The sequence below is a fragment of the Callithrix jacchus genome, chromosome 22 (assembly GCF_049354715.1).
Source record: "Callithrix jacchus isolate 240 chromosome 22, calJac240_pri, whole genome shotgun sequence".
NCBI classification, from domain to species: Eukaryota; Metazoa; Chordata; class Mammalia; order Primates; family Cebidae; genus Callithrix; species Callithrix jacchus.
The window spans coordinates 9,474,003-9,492,121 of record NC_133523.1 but is presented as its reverse complement, the minus strand read 5'-3'; the positions used below and the strand labels follow the sequence as shown (position 1 = coordinate 9,492,121).

Sequence of the window (18,119 nt, the reverse complement as noted above, 5' to 3'; positions counted from 1 at the left end):
TTAGCCATATTCACCACAACCTCCCATGCAGGAAACAGCTGATAGCGCAGAGACATACAACAGACACAGAAAGACACACACAAGTCAGGTGCAGTGGCTCACACCTGTAATCCCAACACTTTGGGAGGCCGAGGCGGACAGATCACTTGAGGTCAGGAGTTTGAGCCCAGCCTGGCGGCCAACATGGTGAAACCCTGTCTCTACTAAAGATACGAAAATTAGCCAGGTTTGGTGGCATGGGCCTGTAATCCCAGCTACTTGGGAGGCTGAGGCAGGAGAATTGCTTGAACCTGGAAGGTGGAGGTTGCAGTGAGCCAAGATCATGCCACTGCACTCCAGCCTGGGTGACAGAGTAAGACTCTGTCTCAAAAAAAAAAAACCCCATGCAAGACAGACATTTGCAGACAGAGCCATGCATGCTGACAAACACATCAGCAGACACACATCGACAGGAATGTGCTGACACGTGGCTGAGTCATACACAGATACAGACAGCCCACACAGGACACACCCACAAGATACACGTCAAACACATAACCTGTAATCCCAGCACTTTGGGAGGCTGAGGCGGGTGGATCATGAGGTCAGGAGCACAAGACCAGCCTGGCCAAGATGGTGAAACCCTGTCTCTACTAAAAATACAAAAATCAGCAGGGCATGGTGGCATGCATCTGTAATCCCAGCTACTCAGGAGACTGAGGCAGGGAATTGCTTGAACCCGGGAGGTAGAGGTTGCAGGGAGCCAAGATTGTGCCACTGCACTCCAGCCTACACAGAGCGAGACTCCGTCTCAAACAAATGAAAAACACACATAGATGCCACACACTGGCAGTGTGCATGAGTGCGCCCTTCATCTCTCACCCAAGCCCTTCCTGCAGTATGTCACTCTCCTTATTCAATCCCTGCTGTGTCCGCCACCTGCTTAAAGATCTCCCTAACCCAGCCAAAGGGTGTCTCCTAGGCCTGAAGTCAAAAGCCACACAGGCCACCAGCACTTGGACGGAGGGAGGAGAGAGAGTCAAGACTGGGTGGCGGGCCAGGCACGGTGGCTCATGCCTGTAATCCCAGCACTTCAGAAGGCTGAGGCAGGAGGATTGCTTGAGCCTAGGAGTTCGAGACCAGCTTGGGTAACAGTGAGACCCCGTGTCTACCAAGTGTCAGCTACTCAGGACGCTGAGGTGGGAGGGTCTCTTGAGCCCTGGAGGTCACAACTGCAGTGAAATGTGTTCATACCACTGCACTTCAGCCTGGGTAACAGAGGGAGGCACAGTCTCAAAAAACAAAACAAAAGGGTGGGAGGGATGGGCATGGTCCCTGCTGTAGGCATGAGTGAGCCACACAGTCACACACCCTTATGAGATCCTCCGTGCCTCTCCTGGGAAACCCTGAATGGGAGGCCTGGAGTCCAGATTCCTCTGCCTTTAAATCCCTGAATTACTTCATCTGACCCTTCCTTGGCCTGGAATACCCTCCCTCCACATCTCCCCATGGCTGACACTTTCCAATCACTTGGGGAGGCCTGGCCCCAACATCACCTCTTGAGAGAAGCCTTCCTTGACCACTCAGTCTAAAATAGACACTTCCCCCTGCTTAGGCCGGGTATGGTGGCTCATACCTGTAATCCCAGCACTCTGGGAGGCTGAGGTATGAGGATCACTTAAACTCAAGAGTTTGAGGCTAGGTGCGGTGGCTGATGCCTATAGTCCCAGTACTTTGGGAGGCTGAGGCAGGCCGATCCCCTGAGGTCAGGAGTTTGAGACCAGCCTGGCTAACATGGTGAAACCCATCTCTACTAAAAATACAAAACTTAGCCGGTATGGTGGTGAGCGCCGGTAGTCCCAACTACTTGGGAGGCTGAGGGAGGAGAATCGCTTGAACCCAGAAGGAGGAGGTTGCAGTGAGCCGAGATCTAGCCACTGAACTCCAGCCTTAGCAACACAGACTCCATCTAAAATAAAAATAATAAACTAGGGACCGGGCACAGGGGCTCATGCCTGTAATGCCAGCACTTTGGGAAGTCAAGGCAGGTGGATCATGAGGTCAAGAGATTGAGACCATCCTGACCAACATGGTGAAACTCCGTCTCTACTAAAAATACAAAAAGGGCCAGGCTCGGTGGCTCACGCCTGTAATCCCAGCTACTCGGGAGGCTGAGGCAGGACAATTGCCTGAACCCAGGAGGCAGAGGTTGCAGTGAGCCGAGATCGCGCCATTGCACTCCAGCCTGGGTAACAAGAGCGAAACTCCGTCTCAAATAAATAAATAAAATAAAATAGACATTCCCACTCTCACCCTATGTCAGCCTCTAGTTCAGCTCCTTGCTGGCCTCCCTCTTAGAACCTACCAGGATTTCCATTCTCTATCTGGCTCATGGTTACACTATTCACAGCCATCTCCCCTACCGTTGCAGGAGTTCTCAGGTCTGAGGTCATGACAGCCACCTCCTTGCCCGTGACAGGCCTCTCCAGTGCCAAGCAGAGAGAAGCTCTCTGCAGGGACACACCTTCAACACGGTCTGCAAGCTCTTGGCTGTCCTTACTCACTTATTCAACAATTACTGAGCATCTGTGTGTGCTCGGCCCCAACGAGGACACTCAGTGGCTCTACTGGGGCTGATGTTCTAGAAGACAGTAAAAAGAAAAAAAGAATACTGAGAGGCCAGGCGCGGGGGCTCACGCCTGTAATCCCAGCACTTTGGGAGGCCAAGGTGGGTGGATTGCCTTAGCTCAGGAGTTCGAGACCAGCCTGGGCAACAAGGCAGTCTCTACTAAAAATAGAAAAAAAATTAGCTCAGTGTGGTGGCACACATCTGTAGTCCCAGTTACTCAGGAGGCTGAAACAGGAGAATCACTTGAACCTGGGCCCGGAAGGCAGAGGTTGCAGTGAGAATCACTTGAACCCGGGAGGCAGAGGTTGCAGTGAGAATCACTTGAACCCGGGAGGCAGAGGTTGCAGTGAGAATCACTTGAACCCGGGAGGCAGAGGTTGCAGTGAGAATCACTTGAACCCGGGAGCAGAGGTTGCAGTGAGAATCACTTGAACCCGGGAGCAGAGGTTGCAGTGAGAATCACTTGAACCCGGGAAGCAGAGGAGGCAGAGCTGAGAATGGGCCACTGCATTCCAGCCTGGGTGAAAGAGTGAGACTCCATCTCAAAAAAGAAAAAGGACTCAGAGGCCGGGCAGGGTGGCTAACCCCTGTAATCCCAGCACTTTGGAAGGCCAAGGTGGGTGAATTGCCTGAGCTCAGGAGTTCAAGACCAGCCTGGGCAACACAGTGAAACTCTTGTCTCTACTAAAATGCAAAAAATTAGCCAGGCATGGTGGTATGTACCTTTAGTCTCAGCTACTCAGGAGGCTGAGGCAGGAGAATTGCTCGAACCTGGGAGGCGGAGGTTGCAGTGAGCTGAGATTGCCCCATTGCACTCCAACCTGGGTGACAGAGTGAGACTGTCTCAAAGAAAAGGCAAATGAAAAATCTCGGGTATATGTCTACTAAGATGTTAAGTTGTGACTGGGCCACAGAGAAAAACTGTGCAGGGAGATAAAAGAGTTAAGTAGATCGGACATGGTGGCTCATGCCTATAATCCCAGCATTTGGGAGGCCGAGGTGGGCAAATCACTTGAGGTCAGGAGTTTGAGACCAGCCTGGCCAACATAGTGAAACCCCTTCTCTACTAAAAATACAAAAATTATCCAGACGTTATGGCAGGCGCCTGTAATCCCAGCTACTCAGGAGGCTGAGGTGGGAGAATCGCTTGAACCCAGGAGGCGGAGGTTGCAATGGGATCGATCCATTGCACTCCAGCCTGGGCGACAAAACGAGACTCCATCTCAGAAAAAAAAAAAAAAAGTTGGGTGCCGTGGCTCATGTCTGCCTGTAATCCCAGCACTTGGGGAAGCTGAGGTGGGTGGATCAGGAATTCGAGACCAGCCTGGCCAACATTGTCAAACCCCATCTCTACTAAAGATACAAAAATTAGCTGAGCGTAGTGGTGAGTGCCTGTAATCTCATTAGGAGGTTGAGGCAGGAGAATCGCTTGAACCCTGGAGGCAGAGGCAGCAGTGAGCCAAGATCATGCCACTGCACTCCAGCCTGGGCCATAGAGTGAGGCTCCATCCACCCCCACCAAAAAAAAAACAAAAGAGAAAAAAAAGTAATTGCAGTTTTCACCATTACTTTCCCCCTTCCCCCATTACTTTCCCCCTTCCCCCCACCATCCCCCTGCTGCCACCCAGACAGAGTCTCACTCTGTGGTCCAGGCTGGAGTGTAGTGGCTCAATCTCAGCTCACTGCAACCTCCGCCTCCAGGGTTCAAGCAATTCTCCTGCCTCAGCCTCCCAAGTAGCTGGGATTACAGGTGGGTGTCACCATGCCCAGCTAATTTTTTCTGTACTATTAGTAGAGAAAGGGTTTCACCATGTTATCCAGGCTAGTCTTGAACTCCTGACCTTGTGAACTGCCTGCCTCCACCTCCCAAAGTGCTGGGATTACAGCGGTGAGCCGCCAAGCCTGGCCTTTGCCATTACTTTCAATGGCAAAAACAGCAATTACTTTTGCGCCAACCTAATAAAATCAGTATCTCATCCGAAGGCTCTGAAAGAGACCTTGAGGGCAGGAGGAGTGGAGAGAGACCATTGAGCGGGGTGGGGGTGACACAGGCAGAAAAGTTGAGGTGGCGTGAGTGGCAGGGCTGCCCCTGGCTGGTGCCTTTTTGGCTTCTTTTCGGCTCCAGCACCCAGCACTGGCCTGCCCTCTTGTGTCATTTCCCTGTCTCATCTTTGCTCATTATATGTTTGCATGGGGCTGACTTCCTTCTCTAGGGCTCTGTGTTCCTACTTTTGAGGGAGGACGAGGAGAGAAGGAGGCTGGGGGGAGGAGGCCCAGCTGTTGTGCCTTATGCTGTTGGGGGTGAGGCGGATGGTGCCGTGTGATGGGGGTGCAGCGGATACCCTTCGTGTGTCTGTTCGGAATCATGGGGCGCCGAGTGGAAAGGCAGGGTGGGGGTAAACTGAGGTGTCGGGGTCCGGCACGTCTGCGAGTCAACTAGCTGTCTCGAGCCCTTGGCGCGAACACTTCACTGAGGCACTGTGGGTGGACACAGGATGAAGGATGCTTTGAGGGTGGGGCAAGGGTGCACCCTTTAACAGGGGTGACATGGTGAGGGCTGACACCCATAGCATCAGCCACCGCCCACCGAGGGAGGTCTCACCAAGGTCTCAGGGCAGGGGGGCGATAGAGAGTGGCTCCGCCCATCTTGGCAAGGCGGCCTCAGCTCTGCCGGTAACCAGGCCTGGGGAAAGCACCTAGCTCCCACCTTCTAGAGTGACCCAGACCAGAGGGCAGTGCTGGGCGGAAGAGATAAGTGGCAGAGAGGAGGAGGGAGGAGTTAGGCCCCCACCCCTCCCCAGGAGTTCAAAGAGAGCAGGAAACAGGCACTGAGAGATGATAAGCTCTAGGTCATGCTGAGAAAAGACAGCTTGGATTGTGCCTGACATATAGTAGGTGTTCAAAAGAGGTTTGGGGGCTGGGCGAGGTGGCTCACGTCTGTAATCCCAACACTTCGGGAGGCTGAGGCAGGCAGATTATGAGGCCAGGAGTTCAAGACCAGCCTGACCAATATGGTGAAACCCTGTCTCTACCAAAAATGCAAAAAGAAAATTAGCCAGGTGTGGGGGCAGGCACCTGTAATCCCAGCTACTCGGGAGGCTGAGGCAGGAGAATCTCTTGAATCCAGGAGACAGAGGTTGCAGTGAGCCAAGATTGTGCCACTGCACTCCAGCCTGGTGACAGAGCAAGACTCCATCTAAAAAAAAAAAGTTTTTTTTTTTTGTTGTTGTTGTAGTTTGTTTGTTTTTAGAGACAGGGTCCTGCTCTGTCACCTGGGCTGCAGTGAAATGGCGATATCATAGTTAGCAGTGGCTTCAACCTCCTGGGCTCAAAGGATCCTCCTGCCTCAGCCTCCCAAGTAGCTGGGACTAAAGGCATGCACCACCGTGTCTGGCTCATTTTTGAAAAATAGGCTGGGCACAGTGGCTCACACCTGTAACCCCAGTGATTTGGGAGGCCAAGGCAGGTGGATCACCTCAGGTCAGGAGTTCGACACCAGCCTGGCCCACATGGTGAAATCTCATCTCTACTAAAAATACAAAAATTAGCCCCATCTTTGCTAAAAATACAAATATTATGCCTATAGTCCCAGCTACTTGTGAGGCTGAGGCAGGAGAATTGCTTAAACTTGGGAGGTGGAGGTTGCAGTGAGCTGAGATTATACCACTGCAATCCAGCCTGGGTGACAGAGTGAGACTCCATCTCAAAAAAAATTTTTTTTGGAAACATTTTTTGTAGGGTCTCACTATGTTGTCCAGGCTGGTCTGAAACTTGTGGGTGCAAGGGATCCTCCCACCTGGGCCTCCCAAAAGTCCTGGGATTACAGGCCTGAGCCACCATGCCCAGCTCCCTCAAAAAACACTTTTTTTTTTAAGATGAAGTTTTGATCTTGTTGCCCAGGCTGGAGTGCAATAGCATGATCTCAGCTGACTGCAAACTCCACCTGCCAGGTTCAAGAGACTGTCCTGCCTCAGGCTCCTGAGTAGCTGGGATTACAGGCACCCCCCACCACGTCCAGCTAATTTTTTGTAGAGACGGGGTTTCTCCATGTTTGTCAGGCTGATCTTGAACTCCCGACTTCAGGTGTTACACCTGCCTAGGCCTCCGAAAGTGCTGGGATTACAGGCGTGAGCCACTGCACCGGGCCCACTTTTTTTTTTTTTTTTTTTCCCTGAGACAGAGTCTAGTTCTGTCGCCCAGGCTGCGGTGCAGTGGCAAGATCTCCACCTGCCGGGTTCTAGCAATTCTCCTGCCTCTGCCTCCTGAGTATTGGATTACAGGCACCACCTGTAATCAATCCCAGGTGTGCCACTTTGCCCAGCTATTTTTTTCTTTTTTTTTTTTGAGACGAAGTCTGGCTCTGTAGCCAGGCTGGAGTGCAGTGTCATGATCTCAGCTCACTGCAATCTCCGCCTCCCAGGTTCAAGCCATTCTTCTGCCTCAGCCTCCCAAGTAGCTGGTATTACAGGTTCGCACCACCACACCCAACTAATTTTTGTATTTTTAGTAGAGAAGGGGTTTCACCATGTTGGACAGGGTGGTCTTGAACTCCTGACCTCAAGTGACCCACCGCTTTGGCCTCCCTAAGTGCTGGGATTACAAACGATAGCCGGGCCTGGCTAATTTTTGAAAAACTTTTTTTTTTTTTTTGAGACAGATTTTTGCTCTTGTTACCCAGGCTGGAGTGCAATGGTGGGATCTCGGCTCACCACAACCTCCACCTCCTGGGCTCAGGCAATTCTCCTGCCTCAGCCTCCTGAGTAGCTGGGATTACAGGCACATGCCACCGTGCCCAGCTAATTTTTTCTATTTTTAGTAGAGACGGGGTTTCACCAAGTTGACCAGGATGGTCTCGATCTCTTGACCTCGTGATCCACCCGCCTCGGCCTCCCAAAGTGGTGGGATTACAGGTGTAAGCCACCGCATCCAGCCGAAAAACATGTTTTTTAGGGTCTCCCTATGTTGCCCAGGCTTGTCTGAAACTCTTAGGAGCAAGGGATCCTCCCACCTGGGCCTCGCGCAAGTCGGGGGATTACAGGCGTGAGCCACTATGCCCGGCCCCCTCAAAAATCGCTTTTTGAATGAATAACTCGGGAGGTCACATTGGAACCCTGGGCTTGTTCCACCTTGCAGAAACAGAAGCGGAGACAGGGAATTCCTTTATAAAAACTTTATTGGGGGGATGGGTAGAAAATGGGGGTGACGCCCTTGGAGTTAAATACATAAATAAATAAGTAAATAAATAAAGCAATAAATAAGCCCCCGTGTGTGTCTGGGGGGCGTCCCCCGGCCCGCGGGGAGAGGGGAGCGGGCTCACGCCGAGGTCAGCTGAATGGCGAAGACCTCGCCCTCCGCCGGCGACTCGGCCGCGCCCCCCGCTGCCTGGGGTCCGCCCTCCGCGCCCGCCGCCCCGCCTGCGCCGCCGCCTGCGCCGTTGAGACACACGGCCTCGCCCGAGCTTTCGGCCTCCTGCACGTTGTACTCTCCCTTCTTGCAGGCGGTGGACTGCACGTAGAAGGCCAGGCCAGCCCCCGCGGCCAGAAGCGCCGCGCCCCCAGCTGCGCCACCCACGGCGACCCACAGCCACGGACCTGCGGGGTGGAGACCCTCGCGGAGGGTGGCCAAGCTCCGGGGGGCTTCCCCCACCGCTCCCTGCACCCTCACAGGCACGAGGTGAGTCCTCATGCCGGGGGGAACCCACTGTCTGGCCTTGGGAGAAGGGAGGGACCCCACGCACTAAGGCCACTCCCAGTGCCAGGGCGACCCCAGACCCAATTTACATCGCACTTAAGCCCATGGGGATATAAATCCGTAACCGCACTTAGCCCCCTAGAGACAAGTCAACTCTCCCCATCCCCCCAAAAGGAGGGTCAACAGGACCAGGTCAGGTTCCCTCCACCCCAGAGAGACCCCAGCCCCAGGAGCTTCAGGAAGTGAGAAGGCGATCTTGTCCCCTCCCACGCAGAACCCACCCCAAGTTTTCAAGTCCTTTCCTGCAGCAGTGACAGCCCTGGAGGGTCATCTCCTTGAATTCAGTTCTCCCCACCTTCATCTCCCACCCCTCGACGTGCGATCAACAGCTCCACCCACTCAGGCAACTTTGATTTCTACTCCGTCCCACTTCCGTCTCAACTACCGGGACTGAGAGGGAGGCAGGCGGGATCGGCCGCCCCCAGACCCAGGTCACGCCCCCTTGCTGATCCCTCGCCCCGCCCCTCCCCCGCTGCTACTTACCCGCAACGCGCACCGTAATGCGCCGCGCGTGGCGCCCGTGCGCGTTGGTGGCTGCGCACTCGTATTCGCCGCCGTGGCTTCCCATGGCGCCCGCCACGCTCAGTGTGCTGTTGTTGCTCGACAGGCCGATGTTGAGGGCCCCCGGGGGCGCGCGCCAGCTGATCTGGGCTGGGGGCCAGGCCTCAGCGCGGCAGGTCAGGGTGAAGTTGCCGCCTGGGCGCACGCCTCCGGGTGGCGAGGCAGCAAGTTCGGCCACCACCGGCCGGTCTGAAGGGCACAGAAGGTGCAGCGGGGCTTAGCGCCGGCCCAGCCGCTGATGAAATGCTCTGCTCCGGCCCACCACGATCGATGAGAGACCACCCTGCCTCTAATGGGCAGAAGAGGATCCTGCCTCCTCTCAGAGCCTCCTCCCCCCCTACAATCAGGCTGTTGTTGGGACTAAAATTCGGCACCCTTCTTCACTGAATGGGAGGTGAAGCCCAGGCCAGTTTTCTAATCCAGGATTTGAGGGCCCTGCTCCTATTCCCTAGAATTTTTTTTAAAAATTAATTAATTAATTAATCATGTTTTCGAGAATGAGTCACGCTCTGTCGCCTAGACTGGATTGCAGTGGCACGATCTCGGCTCATTGTAACCTCCGCCTTCCGGGTTCAAGAGATTCTCCTTACTGGCTCCTGCCACTAAACCTGGCTTTTTTTTTTTTTTTTTTGGTATTTTTAGTAGAGAGAGGATTTCACCATGTTGGTCAGGCTGGTCTCGACCTCCTGACCTTGTGATCCGCCCACCTCCGCCTCCCAAAATGCTGGGATTACAGGTGTGATCCACGGTGCCCAGCCTTATTTTCTTTTAAATTGTTCTTTTTGTTTTGTTTTGTTGTTTTTTTATTGGCTACATCTGAAGAAAGATAATCCTTTTTTTTTTGAGATATTTTCTTTTTTCTAAGAAAGACTCTCTGTCGCCCAGCTGGAGTGCAGTGGCGGGATCTTGACTCACTGCAACCTCACCTCCCAGGCTTGAGTGATTCTCTTGCCTCAGCCTCCCAAGTAGCTGGGACCATAGCTGGGACCATAGGTGCCTAATTTTTGTATGTTTTGTAGAGACGAATTTTCATCATGTTGGCCAGGCTGGTCTTGAACTCCTGACCTCAAGTGATTCAACCTTCCAGAGTATTGAGAATTACAGACAGGCCTTTAGCCACCCCTGGCTAAAATTTTCATTATCCCCTGGTTTAGGCTAGAATTCCCTGTCCCAGAGAATGAGACCAGAAACGTGCCCTTGAACAGGCCCACCGCTGTGAGCCATTCTTGCGAGGACCGTGTCCCGTCCATGCAGTGCTGCCCCCACTCACATTCCACGCCCACAGTGACGGTCCGGGAGTCCGTGCCATGCGCATTGGTGGCCACACAGTGGTAGGTGCCTGCATCCTCTCGGGACACGCGCTGCTGCTCAGGCCATGGAGTGCCTTCCCGAGAGCAGTGCACTCCGGGGGAAGGGCGACCCCGGGCGGCGCAGGCCAGCGCGGCAGCCTCAGCCCCTTCCAACCACGTCTGTTGACTTGGGCAGGTAGATTCATCCATCTCAGGCGGCGCTGCAAAGCAGTCATGGGGGTTGTCAGGGAGGTGCCTAGACTGTGGGATACCCCTGCTCCGCGCCCACCTGGGCCTCGCTCACACTCCGCGCTCACGATGACTGTTTTGGCCGCGGAGCCGTGGCGGTTGGTGGCGTTGCAGATGTAGGTGCCGGGTGCCAGGTCACTAGGGATGCTGGGGGCTCTGGGACTAGGATCTGGGGGTGCCAGCGGCAGCAGCACCCCCTCAGTAGCGCCCCCAGAGCCCACGCACTCCACGCTTGGTTGTGGCTTCCCATCGACCTCGCAGGAAAATAGGCGCCCAGATCCTTCCACCCATGTCCAATTGCTGGGGCAGTTCGGCTCCTCAAACCTGGGGCCATCTGGGGAACAGGATTACGGGGGTTCACGGGGGCCAGGAAGTCCAGCCGGAGTTGTCCCACGGATCCCTGGCTAACCCCACGCTGCCCTTACTCACATTCCACCGTGATAATCACATTTTTGGCAGCAGACCCCCTAGCGTTGGTGGCTTCACAGCGGTAAGTGCCCGCATGCTCCGGAGCCACAAGCAACAGCCCCTCGAGGACGACCCCGAGCTCCCCAGAGCGCACGCAGCTCACATCAGGCGGTGGGACCCCGTGCGCCACACAGCTCAGCGAGGCTTCTGTTCCCTCCACCCAAGTAATGCGTTCTGGGCAGCCCACGCTGTCCAGCGCTGGTGCATCTAGAGGAGGAAATGTATTGTTGGCTCTGGGGTTTGCGGGCCATTCTAACGTCCCTAGACCCTCTTTGGAGTTTCAAGGCTTCCACAAAGGGTTGTCCCTGTACAACCCTTGGACGCAGATCCAGGAGGGTGTCTGGGAGCTCCCTGAGCCACCAGGGGCGCCTTTTTCGGTCTAAAAATTTCAACACTCTGGACCGCCTGCCTTTCTAAGACTCCGCCCAAATACCACGCCCCAGCCTATGGACACGCCCACCTGGTCTCTTCATCCTCCAAGATCTTTCCCCAACCCCACCCAAAGGGACAGCTCATACGCTACTCCTACTCTTCCCTATAGGCCGGCCAGCCCCCAGACCCTGAACCAGACAGAGATGCACCCTGCGCACCCCGACTCACACTCCACCGTCAGCGTCACGTCCTTGACCGCCTCGCCCTGATCATTGGCCGCCTTGCAGCGGTAAGTCCCTGAGAGAGCCCGAGTGACCGGACCCAGCAGGCCCAGAGCCAGCACGGCCCCACCATCGGAGCGCGCGCAGTGCACCGAGGGTTCTGGGTTCCCGCGGGCCTCGCAGCGCAGCGTCTGCTCTGGGCCCTCGGGCCACGTCCAGCTCCTGGGGCAGCCCGAATCATCCAGCCGGGGGGCGTCTGTGGGCAGACCATGGGGTTACAGAGGTTTAGACGTGGACCGAGAGAAATGGCCCCGCCTCCACGACATGGCCAGGGATCAGGAGGGTCCTTGGAAGTTACCAGTAGAGAGGATGAGGGTTTATCACCAACTCACATAGGACGCGAAGCTCTGCGCTCCTGTTCTTGATCAGGGTCTCCCCGTCCACGTCAAGGGTGGTGTTGCAGAAGAAGCTGCGCCTGTCGTCATTCTCGGTGGCATTTAGCTGAAGCTGGATGGGCTGCCCCGGGACCGCGGCTGGAACTCCCTCCAATGTGACCAGGGCTTGGGCCCCGGCTGCGCAGGTTACTGTCACCATCTGCCCCTCGGAGATGCTGGGTTCACTCAGGGTCAGGAGTGGTGCTGGGAAGCCTGGGGCGGAGCATTGGTCGGAGTATACTGACCAAACCCCTCCTGCCGCTCAAGGCTCCCCCCCCACCCCCGCTTATCTGCCAGAACCCTCGGGGTGCTGAGGCCATGCTAGGGTACCGCGCCCAGCCTCTCAGGCTGCACAGCCTCCTCCCCACGAGTGGTTACGTCTCTGCCCCCACCTGCTCCGTCCGCCACATGCCCCGCTTCTTCGGGAAACACTCGGGCCACGCCTGTCCCTGTACTGAGGTCCCGCCCACCCGTCGCCCCGCCTTCGCGTTCCTCTGGCCCTGTCTCTGAGCCACGGAGACCCCGCTTCCCTCCTTACTGTAGATGGTCACGTTCTCCCGGGTCTCCCGGTTTTCGCCCCCCAGGGTGACGTTGCAGACCAGCTGCCTGGCACCCTCCTGCTCTGCGCTAGCTGTGGCTGTGGCAGTGGCCACGAGTGCGTCCCCGTCGTGGGTGACATCAGGACTCAGATTCTGGTCCCCCAGCGCGAGGTAGACCCGGGCCTCTGTGGCTGGAAATAGTTGGTCCAGGGCGCAGCTCACGAGCCTTTCCGAGCCAACTTCCAAGAACCGGGGAGCGGCGAGGCGCGGGGGATCCGGAGACAGGGCTAGGGTTGGAAGAACCAAGTTTGAACGAACTTGTGTTCCGAGAGCTCAGTATGTCCTAAGCACTCGACATGCACTATCTTAACGTGTAATTATCCTCAAGGCACAGAGAGGGAAACATCTCAGCCCGTGGGGGTTGAAGTCAGGACCAGCAGTCGGATGTATCTCTCTCTAAACCTCATAAACACCGACCTGACCCCACTTGGTCCCATCTCCGCACACCCACTCACAGAAGGTTCGGAGCTCTCTGGGGGCCGAGCTGTTTTCAAATAGTCCCAGGCCGTGTGGCCGCAGGTCCAGCTCCGCGCGACACGAGAAATTGGCCCCATGGTCCTCCCTCCGTGCCAGTACCGTGGCTGTGAGCACTGCGCCCCGCGCTCGCGGTGGTTCGCCGGCGAAGCTGCGTCGGATCAGCTCCTGGGAGCCCCGCAGCAGGGTCAACGTGAGGCTCGCACGGGGCCCAGCGCCCGGGACCCTACAGCTCAGGGTGAAGTTCTCGCCCACCGGCTGCCAGGGAGGCAGCTGCACCAGCTCTACGCGATCTGGTCGCTCTGCAAGTGGGAAGAGTCCGCGGCTCTTGGAACGCCAGAACTTGGAACCCAGGGGAGGGGGTGGGGACACAGAGGGTGGGGCCTGAAGGGGAGGACCCTGGACCCAGAGGGCGGTGCCTGGGAGGGAGGGAAAGTAGTGGAGTACGCGCGAGGCCACCCAGAACTCACGGAAAGTGCGAATGAGCCCACGCGCCTGTAGTGTGCGCCGCGCGCAGCGGAAGAAGCAGACGGGCTGGGTCTCCGGCTCGCGAATATCCACCAGCTGCCGCGCCAACCAACGCAAACCCCTCTGGGTCCCGTTTCGGCGCAGCGAGGTCTCCAGGCCACCGCGTTCCGGCCGAGGGCAGTTAGTGCTGCAATTCAGCCACAGCGAGCCCCCGCGCTCCACGAACGCCACGCGGGGTTGCAGGTCCGCCCAGAAGGGCTCCTGCGAGACCGCTGCCCAGGGAAACGCGGGCTCAGCCTGGGGAGCCAACTCCCCGACATGTTAGCGCCCTTATGTCGAGTCAAGGGTTCTCGGAGGGCGGGGAGGAGGAGGAGAGGCTGAAGCCAGGGAAAGAACCCAGGCGTCCTGCGTCCTGCCCAGGCCTTGGGTTTAAAGGCACGCTCCCAGAGTCTAAACCTCGAGGGTGTCTCTGGGACGTGGTACCAGAGATCCCTGGTCTCCAAAGCGCCGACGGAGCGGCGGGAAAACATGGGAGGGGGAGGGGGTAGAGGAAAGGAAAGATGGGGTCTTCGATGCATACAGCAAGGCTGAGAGCAGGGGACCCCAGGTGGCGGGTGGGGGATAAACCGGTTCTCAGGGTCCTGGTAGAATCCCGAGATACGGGGAGAGTGCGTTTGCCGCAAGGGCAAAGGAGAGATGGGCTCCAGATAGGTGGATCAAGGATCAGGAAGGACCCTACACCCGGTGAAGAACACGGAACCAGGACGCAGGGCTGGGCTCATGGAAGGAACCGCGGGAACAGCCGAGGGGCCCGGTTGCCAGGGCTCCGGGCAGAGCGGGAACAGCGTTTCTGAGTCACGGTAGTTGGAGAGATGGAGTCTTCGCGGACCGCGAGTGGGGAAGATGCCAGTCCGTGGACCATGGTGCACAGCAGAGCGTGAGGAGGTACCCGGGGAGGGGACAGGAGAGACTCCGAGTCTCCAGGGCGCAGGGCTTGGTGCGGAAGAGCACCTAGGAGCTCGAAACGGGTAGGGGCGATCGAGGGGTCAGGAAGCTGGGGCTTGGGTGTGTATTTGGGAGGAGGGGGAAGGGGAGAAGACTCAGGCTCGAGGTGGGGGCAGAGGCGTGGGAGAGAGGCGAGGGCGGAGCCAGGAGGGACAGGAGGCCGCTTTTCATGTCCGGGAACTCCGCCCCCGCCCTGTCCACCCCGAGCCAGAGCGGGGCTCTTACCTGAGAGGCCGAAGAGCCCCAGGCTCAGAGCAGCCCAGAGGCCGAGTAGCGCCCGGCGCAGCCCTGGCGAAGGCCCTGGCATCGCCGCGGCGGGGAAAGCGCAGGAGGCGAGGGGAGCGCGAGCCGAGGAGCTGGGCTAGAGGACGGCTCGGCGCGGCGCGGCGGGTGGGGTGTGGGGGAGGCAGAGTTGCGCTCGGGGATTGGTTTAACGTTGGTAACTTGGTTTCCAAGGAGGGGGCGGCGGCAGAGGCGGCGGGGGGGCGGGAGGCGAGCGTGCGCTAAGCTCCTGGCCTTGGTGAAGGCGAGCTGGCAGGAGCGAGCGACCCCGGGGTCTACGTGGAGGCCGGCATGATGGCCCAGAGCCTTCTGGGGGCGACCACGCTCTCTCGCGTCATCCTCGGCCGCGACTCTGGGATCGAGGGATGCTGGGTTGCCCTTCCCAAACCCCTACCCCAGCCCTGGCTGAGATGCTGTGATAATGAGCTGGACTCCGAGCTCCGCCCCCACATGTAGCTCCTCCCACCAGCGCCCCTTAGGGCGGGGATTCATTTGGGGACTGAGAGAGGTTTGGGAGGCACTGGCTGGGGAAAGGACAGTTCTAGGGAAGGATGTGGGGATGCCTCTCTCACCCGTCCTTCTCCTTTTGACCCCGCGGAGCCACACCCCTAAGCCCCCCCTCCCGCTCAGTCCCGGCTCGCGACAGAGGGGGCGGGACGAAAATGCCAGCGAGCCGGGGACACGTGTGCCTGCGCGCAGCGTTCGCGGGCGTCTAAATTAGAATCCGCTCGGCTCCGGGTCTGTATTTACCCAGCGTGCAGCGGGCACGTGTCTACTCAGCGTGTGAGAGCGCCAGCCGCCCAGGAGCTCCCAGGTCCGCCTTCTGCTCGGTGGGCTGGGGCCCTGGCCCTCCACGCGAGAACGAGGGACCGGGGGTGACTCTTTTGACTCTGCATCCGGGCCCCAAGCTTTGACAACCCCCACCCCCAACTCCATGTGCTCATCTGGCCGGGTGACTACCAGAACATCGTCAGAATTCGAATTTGTGAACTATCTGATCACCCCTTCCCGGCTGCATGGGTACCTCTTTTGCGTATCCACGTCCCTCAATATGTCCATGGGACCCTTCCCTCTCTACCATTCATGGTCTCACCGTAGCCCGGTGAGCTATTTTAGAGATGAGTTCTTGCTCCACAGTTGTTCTCCAGGAAAGCACAGGTTCTGAAGGTGGGGCTAGGATAGGAAACTTAACATCCAATCAGAGCTGCCGCGCGGTGGCGGCGGCGCCAATCAGGAAAGCCTGACCGTGAACCCCGCCCCGCCCCTGCCCGTGGCCCTTCTGGACCGCGCTGATCCCATCTGCACAGCCTCGATAATGCCAGCAGGAGAGGTTTCTGCGACACCCGCTGCGGATACACAGAGTCTGCGTCTTCGGGACCTCAGGTGGGCCCTGAGTGAGGAAACCTCAGGTGCCCTCAGGGAGTCAAGGAACTTAGAGAAAGTGATCGCAAAAAACAAAACAAAACAAAAAACAGTTCCTCTGAAGAAGGGCAATAATGGGACCCTTAGGTCACAGGACAGAGGCTGGTTAAGGAAGCCTTTATTGACTTCCGGAGGGTTCCCCAGCCAATATTTATTTTTATTTTTATTTTTGAGACAGGGTCTCGCTCTGTCGCCCAGGCTGGAGTGCTGGCACGATCAAGGCTCACTGCAACCTCGACCTTCAGGGCTCAAGCAATCCTCCCACTCAGCCTCCCGAGTAGCTGGGCCCACAGGCGCGCGGCACCAAGCCCGGCTAATTTTTGTATTTGTTGCATAGATGGGGTCTCACCATGTTGTCCAGGCTGGTCTCAAACTCCTGGGCTCAAGCAGTCCTCCTGCCTTGGCCTCCCTAAGTGCTGGGATTACAGGCGTCAGCCACCGTGTTCAGGAGATTCCCCAAATTGTTCCAGATTTCTCTTTTGTCTCGTTTAGCCAGCATAGAACACCCCGCTTTACTCCGGAGACTTCATCGCTAGGTACTTGTACAGGTACACAGCGCCCACGGCGAGGAGGATCCCCACAAGGGCAGCGATGGAACAGGAGGCCAAAGCTGTGGGCGCGGGGCTCCAAGCTGGGAGCAGGAGGCAAGAATTAGGAAGGGGACAGAGGGAAGTCTGTTGACCCGCGTGGAACTCACGCTTGGTCTGTGCGCCTTCTTGGGGTTATAAACCTCTCTGCTCCCTTCCTCCTAGTCCCCAGGATTACAGGGGTGCCTCACCGATCATCAGTGTAATGGGTGCAGAGCTGCTGCGGACCATCAGGCCGTCGAGATTGAGGCGCGCTTGGCAGATCACGGGCTGCCAGAAATCGCAGAGTCCAGCAGGAAACTCGTAGGTCAAGGTCACGTTGGCCAGATCCAGGCGGGTGAACCGCTCCAGGCTTTCGGAATAGATGATCCGGCCGCCACACCTCAGGGTCACCACCAAGTAGCCCACGGGGAACACGTGTGTCACGTGGCAGCGCAAAGTGTATTTCCTGCCCTCTAAGACCGAACGCTCCAAAATCACGCTGTGGGGCTGTTCTAAGGCAAGGGGGACCCTCTGAGTGAGGTCCGCGGGCGCCCCCTATAGAGCGACTGTCAACTGCCCTCCCCCCATCTCTTCCAGCCCCCTCCCTTCACCCCAGCCGGACCGAGCCCCTATCCCTCACTGTAGGCGGTGATCCTGGCGGTGGCCCGGCGCGTTTTTCCTGCGCAGGTGACAAAACAGTGCGCCTGGGAGTTCCAGGCCCTCACGTCGAGCAGCTGGTAAAGCACCCAACCCGGCCCTCTGAGCGTCTTGCCCTGCTGCAGCCGGGTGCGGAGGCTGGAATTCTGCGGCTGGGGACAGCTGTTGCTGCAATTGAGCCACACTGACCCTCCCGGCGGCACAGCCACGAACTCCGGGCTCACGCGCACCCAGAAGGGCACTGAGGTCCCCGAGGGCGTGGGAGAGCTACCCTTGGAGCCTCGTGCCCGCTCAGTCCCGCGTCCCAGCGCACTCCCAACTCCCGGGTAAGCGGCTGCCAAAAAAAGCAGCAGCGACAGGGGAAACAGAGACCCCATGGCAAAAAGCCCGGACTGAGGGACCCCGCGCCAGGCAGCCAGGGCTGGCTCTGGAGATAAGGAGGCCCGCAGCCCCGCCTCCTCAATTCCGCCCTGGAGAGGGAGGGGAGGCCCCATTAGAGGGCCCAGGAGTCCCGCAGAAAGAGATTCTTCTCCCCGGGTCAAGAATGGGATTCCAGGCCGCGCGCGGTGGCTCAAGTCTGTAATCCCAGCACTTTGGGAGGCCGAGGTGGGCGTATCACGAGGTCAGGAGTTTGTGACCAGTCTGACCAACATGGTGAAACCCCGTCTCTACTAAAAATACAAAAAATAG

General features: G+C 57.5%; 2 protein-coding genes across 2 annotated transcripts; both read right to left on the bottom strand.

The window, feature by feature from the left end:
* Positions 1–7,767: 7,767 nt before the first annotated feature.
* Positions 7,768–14,898, bottom strand: ICAM5 (intercellular adhesion molecule 5). Its single transcript, XM_035284089.3, has 11 exons — positions 14,725–14,898; positions 13,497–13,766; positions 13,008–13,328; positions 12,492–12,779; positions 11,912–12,166; positions 11,527–11,775; positions 10,888–11,133; positions 10,514–10,792; positions 10,191–10,430; positions 8,843–9,109; positions 7,768–8,199 (listed from the first exon to the last, which is right to left on the bottom strand). Exons 1-11 carry the CDS (start codon positions 14,804–14,806, stop codon positions 7,922–7,924), a joined length of 2,775 nt encoding a protein of 924 aa, XP_035139980.3. The 5' UTR covers positions 14,807–14,898; the 3' UTR covers positions 7,768–7,921.
* A 1,697-nt stretch (positions 14,899–16,595) lies between these two features.
* ICAM4 (intercellular adhesion molecule 4 (Landsteiner-Wiener blood group)) lies at positions 16,596–17,858 on the bottom strand. Its single transcript, XM_008987233.6, has 3 exons — positions 17,413–17,858; positions 16,982–17,284; positions 16,596–16,834 (listed from the first exon to the last, which is right to left on the bottom strand). The coding sequence occupies exons 1-3, from the start codon at positions 17,804–17,806 to the stop codon at positions 16,716–16,718; spliced, it is 816 nt and encodes a 271-aa protein (XP_008985481.3). The 5' UTR covers positions 17,807–17,858; the 3' UTR covers positions 16,596–16,715.
* Positions 17,859–18,119: the final 261 nt, after the last annotated feature.